This window comes from Ambystoma mexicanum, chromosome 7p, assembly GCF_040938575.1.
Source record: "Ambystoma mexicanum isolate Mex_15411 chromosome 7p, UKY_AmexF1_1, whole genome shotgun sequence".
In the NCBI taxonomy this organism is placed as follows: Eukaryota; Metazoa; Chordata; class Amphibia; order Caudata; family Ambystomatidae; genus Ambystoma; species Ambystoma mexicanum.
The window spans coordinates 176896326-176905733 of NC_090939.1; the positions used below are offsets into that span (position 1 = coordinate 176896326).

At 45.5% G+C, this 9408-nt stretch overlaps 1 protein-coding gene across 1 annotated transcript in view; it reads right to left on the reverse strand.

Moving 5' to 3' along the window:
* LOC138525808 (serine-rich adhesin for platelets-like) overlaps positions 1-9408 on the reverse strand; it is a 351204-nt gene that overhangs the window by 46451 nt on the left and 295345 nt on the right. The window contains exons 4-6 of the mRNA XM_069636018.1: positions 8981-9235; positions 3711-3823; positions 2127-2346 (exon numbers count right to left, since the gene is read on the reverse strand). Coding sequence (XP_069492119.1) covers positions 2127-2346; positions 3711-3823; positions 8981-9235 — 588 coding nt within the window. The remainder of the gene's footprint in view (positions 1-2126; positions 2347-3710; positions 3824-8980; positions 9236-9408) is intronic.

Consider the following 9408-nt stretch of genomic DNA (forward strand, 5'->3'; position numbering starts at 1 on the left):
GTATTTTACCCTTTAGTGAGTCGAGCCAGAGCCCACTGAAAGTCAGGGGCAACTTCAAACCTTGCTATCCACTATTTTGTTCTGTAATGGGGATTGCCTGCGAGGGTGCACTTCTCAGCAGCAGGGACACATTGGCCTTCTGTGGCAGTTACAGCATAGGGGAGTTTACCACTAGGCGATATACAGTATTTTTCTTTTTTTCAATGAGTGATATGTTAACTAGGACCCAGCGTCATTCATGGGGTGGGCAATGGAAGACAAGGTGCCCCATTAAGGAATGACATGCACAAGACTGATGCAGGGGGACGGAGGGCGACTGAGATGACCATGGTCATATGTGGGATATCCACTCCACATAGAGGGCTGCAGATTCTTCCCACAGGCTCCCACTAAAGCAATCTGAGCTGATGCCCAGCAGTGCCTTCCTCAGGCCACCACTCTGGTAGTGTGCTAGCTACTCAACATCTGGAGAGATGTTATCCTTGTAGAAGGGGTAGTCCGGCTACTTCGCGGAAGGATACAGTGCTAGACATGAAACCAGCCCGGGCTGAGTCTTCCCTCTACCGGAGCATGTTATTCAGGGCAAGTGTCGAGGATTGGGGGCATATGAATGCCCCCTGGAGCCCTAGCATGACACGGACAGAATCCTTCTTGGATGAGGCAAGTACCGAACACCCCCGTTACAGGGGGCAGGATATTGCTGAACACTGGAATGTGCGGCGCGCAGGGATGTGGGCAGGGGATTCAAGTGTGTCCTGCGCATCCCATGCCAAACACGTGCGCACTGTCGTTTGTGGCTAGTAATGAACGGTGCCTATGTGGATGTGAGGACCTATCAATCTCCGCACACAGGAAATGATGTCATAGCCCTGGGGCAACTGCATATTAGTGATAAGATTCACTGAATGTGAAAATGCAGCCTTTTTGTAAGGCAATATGTTAGCCCCTGCAAGCATATGCACAGTATTTGACCATATTTGTTTGACCACTTGCTGATTACTGATGCTAATATTTTCGGGGAAGGAGGTAATCAATAGCATTATGGACTGATAGCAAGAACCGCATGGGTATGTGGAGGCAGGTAACATTGATATGTGCAGGGCACGTGACAAGGTGGATTTCAGACAGTGAACCATGCCACTAAGCATTTGGCATGCAGGAAGGCAATGTGGCAACAGCGATTTATTTTGGGGTGGGGAAGGAGGACATATGTGGTTGGTGGGTGCACGTGGTTAGCGACCCAACTATTAGTATTATGATATAATAGGTTATTCAAAACACGTTTAATACCCAGAGGTTTCTAAGCACGGCCCCAGGGATCGAACCTGTGTTGCTGTGTGTCGTCTTGCTTCCAAGGCGAGCAGGTTGCCCCTGAGCTATCCTCCCGAAAAAAATAAACGAGGAGAATCCCTTCTCGTCTCTTTGCCTGAAGTCCTCTACAGGGTCATGGGCCTCCTTGCAGAATGGCAACCTCCTTATTGCAGTTGCCCAGGGGTACCCAATCTCATCTATAATTCACCCGACATCCCTGGAGGCACTGACGATCAATACCAAGCATGAAAATGAGGAAAGGCTTAAAACCCCACAACCAACTACAGGCTGCGGTCCAGCAACCTGCGCATTTCTTAATTTTTCATAATAATAATTATAATGGTAATACTGTATCACATTCCCATATCGCTCTTACTGCTAGATTCCTCCCACTTCAAAGCGCTTTAATAATAGAGGCCCCATCATTACCCAATTCATTGTTTCTTGATTTATTGACTTCAGGAGTATGGAGGGCTGAGTGGATCCTGCCAGAATATCTTGGGAGAAGACATGCTGAGCTATACGATCCACTGTGTGGGTCCTGTGGTTTAGGTCTACTTGATGGAACACTTTTGACCCAATTTTTTTTAAATCGTTTTTTTTGTTCGAAAATACGGGAGGAGACTCCCCGCACCACAACCCTCTACTTCCCCTACCCTAACCTATTCCCTTACACCACCCCATATATATATAAATATATATATATATTTAATTAAATTTCACCGAAATTCCTTCAGAAACAATCCCAAATAGTCGGTCAAATTTAAAAGGTCAATCTTTTTCGATCAAGTAGTAGCTAATACCGGGTACTGTACCATCAATACTTGTGTTCGCTAAGTCGACGTTTAAAACTTTGCTTTTGTTGAGAGCCTCTATATAATCATCTGAAATTTCTTTTAGGGTCAAATTTTGGCTGGTGCTCATCACGATCTTGAAGTTGACCACCACGCTGCCCTTGGTGAGACTGGTCACTTGGATACGCATCATTCCTTTGTCCAGCAGTGCTTGGATGCCAGAAGGAAGGAACCTCTTGAGCTGCAACAAAGGAAAGAGAGTGTGGTGTATCAGGAGGCTGGCATTGAGGAGCCTCAACGGAGCAACACAGCTTATTCGTAGGAATAAGAAAATACTATTTTGATATAGGGTGAGTTATCTCCCTTTTTTCATTTACACTAAACACTAAAGGGGTGGTATGGTCTAATAATCTGGTTTGCAAATGAGGTTGACATTATCTTTATAATGGCACTAATGGTGACACAAGCATAATACTGCACCAATTAGTTATCAACCTGAATCACTTAACAATAAGGGCACATCCTTGCAGTGGCCATGTTAGGCTGTGGTGCTCTACACAATCATCCTACTAATTTGAAATTGCAAGTGATCACAGAGTAATACATGCAATTAACAGTCGCTTTATGTTCTTGTCTGTTTTTCCCCTTGCTATACCTCCAATCCCATTTGCTATGATTTTGGGTATGTAACCATATATTTTTCCAAAATGTGTTCTTTATACATATGTGCTTTTCTTTTATGTGGAAATTTACAAATGTATTGAAAAAAAATGTACATGCACAAAATATTGGTGACATTTGAATAGGTTCCTATGGATAATATATCAGCCTTGAAGATGACTAAGTCGAAACAGGTGTCGGATGATATTAGAAAATAAACTTCAAATAGAAGAACCATATCAAGACTTGATTGTGATTGTTCAAACTGTATTGTATCTATTATACTTTTGAGCCATAGCGTGACTCGCCAGCTGCAACCAATACTGTGACTTAGTCTGTAAGGTACCTCCATTAATAATGCATATGAATTTGAATGTGGCACCAAAGAGCCTGGCTAAAGCATTGGCAGTGCTTGTTGCGGGTGATGCAGTGTGTGTTCTGACCATGTTTCGTGAGCCTTGCTCAATCTTCCTCATAATGATCATTGTGAAGGTGAATCTTAAACACAATCTTAAATCTTGTATTGTTTTGCCTTTATGTGGGAAAATCCCTGGATCACTCTCTCTGCCACTTCCTTTATTCACTTTTTCCCGAGTGAGGTATGCAGTACCAACGAAATGACTAAACATAAACAAAAACAATTTCGGCGGTATTAGCGTGCGGTAATAGCACCAAAAATTGGCAAATTCTCCACAGATTTACCCCAAGCTTAAAGCCCCTGATTTGGCAGACACTTAAATGAGGTGGTAATAGCGTTACCGCTGCATTTAAGGGTTACCATCAAACTCGCGATGAGGCAGTAAGTCTGGTGGGGACTATTACATATACTTTTTTCAGGAGCACGTTTCAAAAGCAGCCCAGCACCACAGATCACTGCGCCTGCTAACATTTTAAGTAACGATTAGCCAATGGCGAAAGAGGATTATTTTGTCACAGAGTGCTTACCTCCTCGATGAAGATGTTTTCAAACTCTTTAAAGGCCTGACTTGATGAATCGGCATACTCCGCTTTATAATTCTGATTTAAAGTTCTCGTTTTTCCTGCATAGATTTTGCCATCTGCCGAGAAAGATAGTGAACATTTGGTAACAATATAAAAGATACTGACAGAAGACCTCCTTTACATTACATGGCATTGGGGCGTGATTTCACCAAAATGCCAGGGGTAGCGGAAGTGACATCACATGACCCTTGACCTATGATGACATCACGGGAAGTGATGTCATTTCAGCCCCTCCACCCCCAAAGTGACATCACAGAAAGCAATGGAACACAACAGTTTACCTCTTGACAAAACAGGAAGTGGCATCACATAGCATTGTTTCTAAGTACACTATGAAAAATATGGTTACAATATTACTGTAACATGATATACATTTCATACAAGAATGGATCACAATATGTATCGGCAGGAAAAACATGCTATAACTGCAACTTGCGAAAAGCAAAATACATGGTCCGAAATGAATCCTTATTCTACTCTAAATGCTTTTTGGAGGATTTTGTCTGCATTGTGAATGTGAGGTGTTTAAGAACAGACTAAATCAGTGATTCACCCCCTGAAGTGTGCCTGAAATAAACCTTAAATGAGTCTTGCAATAATTTTATGCAATTTCAGAAAGACAAATAGTTCAAATAGCAACATGGCATTGGCCACAGCCCAGGAGCTTCAATTTGAATTTTTATTTTTCAGGGGTAGGAAGGGAGCCATCAGGGGTCGTAAGTGCGACCCCTGGAGGCCCCTAAATGATGCCCCTGCATGGCATCTAATCTAAAATTGATGACTGATATATTAATTTACTTTCAAGCAAGCAGTGATGCAGCATTCAAATAAAACATGCCTCCCCTTTAAAATAGCAAATGAGAACCATATTTGGGACTGCTTTGCTTGCCTTGTTCCCTTCTCAGTTTGGCCCTCCGTTCCTGCCTGCTCATATGTTCCCCAGTCCATAGTTTTTTCGCTGTGGAAAAATATTGTAATATACACACACAGCTCAGGTTCTCTGAGCATGCAGCCCCTAACGTGCTTCTAAAGAAGTGTCTTGACTACTCCAGGCTGCAGGCAGCAAAGATGCCAACATGCTGATATGGTGCCGACGTGGGTGTAGCTTTCCCCCAGCCTCGTTCAAGGTGAGTTGGCACACGAGGAGCAATCAAGCCAGGCGCGCTTCAAGCGGTCCCTCAGCGCATTGAACGAATGAGTGGGCGTGACCATTTCTACGTGCGGCTTGTGGACCAAGCCGTTTCTAGGTGGCAGCATCTGTTTATCAGTGGTCCGGTCTTGCGTGGAAATGCACCTTACAATGATGAAAGGTAAGTTTACAGGTGGGGCAATAAACCTTATCTACTTTATTCGTCTTTTTAGTCTCTCAGAACACTCACTTGCTCTTCAAGTAAAAAGCAACCTCTTTCAAAGTAAGAGACAACAAATGTAGAAGTTTGCTCTAAAGCAGGGGGTCTGCGACCGCCACATGTTTTGGACCACAACTCCCATGATTCTTCACCATTCATTATGCTGATTAGGCTTGCATAGAGTTGTAGTCCAAAACATCTAGATAATGCAAGCTCAAAGCACACCCTAATTATGGAGCCCATTAACAGACAAACAGAGCACAAAGGATATAAAAGAGTACATCTTACAACTGCTCAGTTCACATGGGGAAGGCCACTCAGTGAGGACGGGAGAGTCTCTCACAGCTCCAGAAGAGTGCCCGCGGCAAGAACCCCACTGAGAGGGCAAAACCAAAATAATGTTCTGCTCTGAAAGGATAATGGACCTCATCAGGTGTTGAGCAGAGTGGAACAAATGCGGCTGTAAGGCTAATTTAGCAGGAGGTAAATCTTGACACTTTCCACCCATTTCGGTGCTATTACTGCAGCGCTGTTACGTAGTGCCAAAAATGATCCATAGAGTCATATGGATTCTTAACAAAATTGGGATTTACAGCCTTAGCACAACTCGGTATCAAGCGCTAATAGTGCCGGGCAGAGTTGCAGTAATGCTATTTGTGTTGGCGGTATCCCGGTGGAATTACGGCCGGGATACCACCAAGCTTCTGATGAGGCCCAATATATTGGGCCTCATTACGAGTTTGGAGGTAGCCATGCTGTTTTTAGGGGCATGGCTACCCCCAAACCGGGTACCAGATCCCGCAAAAGGGGACTTTCCGGGCTATTCCGACCTTGGAGGGCCCGGTAATTTCCTTTCATGGGACCCAGACCCGGTACATTCCCAGTCCCATTTGAGCCCCCATAGGGCTCAATGGGAATGGGGAGGATGCTAACAACGGGCCCGTTAATGACGGACCCGTTGTTAGCATACTGGTCTGCTAGCGAGTCCCTCTCTGCACGTCTGGTCTGGCCATCCGCTGCAGACCTCGTAATGTGGCGGCCTGGAATGAATGGTGCCGGTCCCTTACGGTTCATTTCACCGTTCATTTCCTATGTTGTAATGAGGCCCATTGCCTTTAAAGTAAGGATCCCAGAAGGCTTGACCTGATATAGGAGCAAGCCATAAACTCTTGCATGCTCCCTGTTAGCAAAGGATCACAGGCCCCCTGTTGCTGATAGTAAATCAAAAAAGACATTAAAGGCCAGCTGGAAAACTTGTCCACATTGGTAATGACCATGATTTGGCTCAGAGAGATGGCCTTGGTTTTAGACTTTTGTAAGAAGCACGAGGAACGATAACAAGCCTACAGTCACAAGTGCATCCATCATGACAGCTTCTTCTCTAATCTTGACTCCAGCCTTCCTTCTGTCCTCATCCTTGTTGACCTTTCCTCTGCTTGTAACATGGCCAATCACACTATCCTGATCTTTCGACTCCACGAGAACCTGGGCATCACGGATCAGGCCCTGGAGTGGTTGACATCCTTCCTTCTGGACCGACACTCCCGGGTCCAACTTGGGTCCTTTCCACCACCTCCCTCTCCACATGTGGTGTTCTACCCTCTCACTCTGACTGTTCCATATCTACTTGGTCTCTTTGGCCCACATGATCTCTACCTTCTCCTCTAAATTTCAGTGTTTTGGGGAGGACACTCAGATCTCTTCAGGTTCCCCTCAGCCTCCTCTCCTATCTCTCTCATTCCTGAATGCCTATCTGCAATTCAGGATTGGTGCGCCTCCAACGATTTATGCCTTAATGGCAGTATGATGGATATTCTTCTCATCGGGATCTGTTCTCCAGCTTTCCCTCTCTCACTCTGACCGCACTACTTGGGCCCTCTTCCTTCTCCTTCCTGTGAGACAAAAAACCTGGTTGTCTTCCTCGACTCCATTCTCTCCTTCTCTCCTCACATCACGGACATTGCCAAGAAGGCCCGCTACCAGTTGCACCTCTTCAGAGGTATTCTTTCTTTTCTCACTTTCCCCGAGAAGCTTGCTGTCTCCAAGGCCCTGGTTCTCTCTAGGCTGGGCTATTGCAACAGCCTCTTTCTCAATCTGCCCTCCTCTCCTCTCTGCCCTCTTCAACTAATCCAGAACAGGACTGCAAGACTTATCCTTGGCCTCAAGCCCAGGGACCGTATTTCTCCAACTCCGGATTCTCTATACTGGATCACTGTGGCTGCAAGGATTAAGTTCAAGACCCTCTGCATCATACAGAAGGCATTCTGGGGTTGAGGCCTGCATTACATCCAACTCTCTCTTCCAAAGTACCTTCCGTTCTGAGCCCTTCGCTCAGCTACCTCCAACTCTCTAAGGGTCAGATGCTTCTCCAGGCAGGGAGTGGGGGGTAGATCTCTCTCCACTGCATGTGCCTCCCTCTGGAATTGTCTCCCTACGCCTCTCAAACTTGATCCAGACCACTTGAAGTTCGGCAAGCAACTCAAGAGCTTCCCTTTCTCCTCTGTCCTCCCTCTCTCCCTCCCCTGCTGACCTACCTGGCTGCTGTGCCGACTGGTTGCATGGCTACCCTCTGAGCCTCACTGGGTACCAGGCTCATCCATTATCAGTCTCCACTGCACTGCCTCCGGGCATACTGCCCACTTAGGGTCTGTAACTGTAACCTCTACAGTGCCCTGCCTCCTTGCACTTACCCAGAGCCACGCTGCCCTGGCTGCACTTACTCAGAGCAATTGCTGCCCTGATTGCACTTCCCACCTCCCTCTCCCTGGCACTTCCCCACTCTGTTCCCCCCTGCACTTTGTGCTGTCGCACTTGAACAATCTGAATGACACAAGGCCTAGTAAAATTGTTTGTCTTGTCCTCCCTCTGTCTTCCCTACCTTGTCTTGTCACGCCTTGAAATGCTTGTGTATAGGCGCGCTATATATGACATATCATATCATACGATATCATATCATATCATACCATATCATATCATGATGTGTGAAGTACACGTATAATGCACTGCTTGAAGAGTGGCCGCCCTTTCTGTTACTGGAATCATCCCGCAGGAATGGGAAAACTGGCATCTCACATATTTTGGCTCTCTCCAGATGACATCTCCAGATGGCATCAGAGCAAGTGGCACCAGACACAAGTCTTTTTTCCCTGATGACATCGGAAGGAGATGGCATTAGAAGAGGCTTTAATCCTGATGCAAGTAGCCGGTCAACAAATCTTATTGAGTGCAAAACTAATACGTAATTTAAGTAGATACACGCCAGGCAATTGAGCGACCATGGCGGACGGAGATAGAGTTGTAGTTGACAGCCACATGATGCTCCTGTAATAATTGACTGTTCCATAATTCCCGGCCTCTTACCTTTCTGGTACCTGTAGAAAGATATGGGTTGTGGGTGAAACAAATGTTCCCATAACTCAACTGCAATGAGTATGACAGACTCAGGACACGGGCCATCTGGAAGAATTGAGTCTGTCAAAGAAGAGTGAACCATCCCCATAAATACCTCTAAACGAAAGCTCTGCCTCATATTTGTAAACCCTACCTCTGGATTGTCTCCTCGAATTCTTATCCTTAAAATCAGAGATCAAGTCCAGAATGTCTGCACTTCCAGAACATGTTCAAAACAATTCTATTGAAGAAGCATCTTACCAAGAAAGGGCAACTGTCTGTGCATGATCTCAAAACCAAAATGGCATAACATTCATACCTCAACACCAGCAATGCAACTGTAATACATCCACCATTGAATATGTTGAATCAAGGTGTCTTAATGTGTAAAGTAAAGTGTGTAAAACTAGGCATAACAACATGCTCTGCAGAGTACATTTTCAGGGACAACGCTGCACATTAGAAGATACGTACCCGTCATGATGGTTATCGATTGGACAATTTTCTGAGTGCAGCTGAGCCCCTCAACCGATATGGTGTAGTTGGTCGATGGTAAGAGGCCATTGAAGGTGTATTCTCTGTTTCGTGTGTTCTCACTTCTCATCGGCCCGCTGGTATTGTACAATTTCACATTATACACTATGTCATTTGTGCTCCCCAGCGAGTTCCAGCTGAAATGGATGACCTCGCTGTTGACGTTCTTCAACTGGAAAGTAAGGGTGCGTTGGTCTGTGAAGAGAGTGATAGGGATGAATCACACGTTATCTATTTGGCGGCAGGTTTGTCAATGTTTACGGTATGATCTGAACAGGTCTCATTCTAACAGAGTCTATCTTCTGAGGAAGAGCCTGCTGACTCTGTGGTGTTGGGTGGGTCCGGCTATTCAATGGCCCTCCAGATTG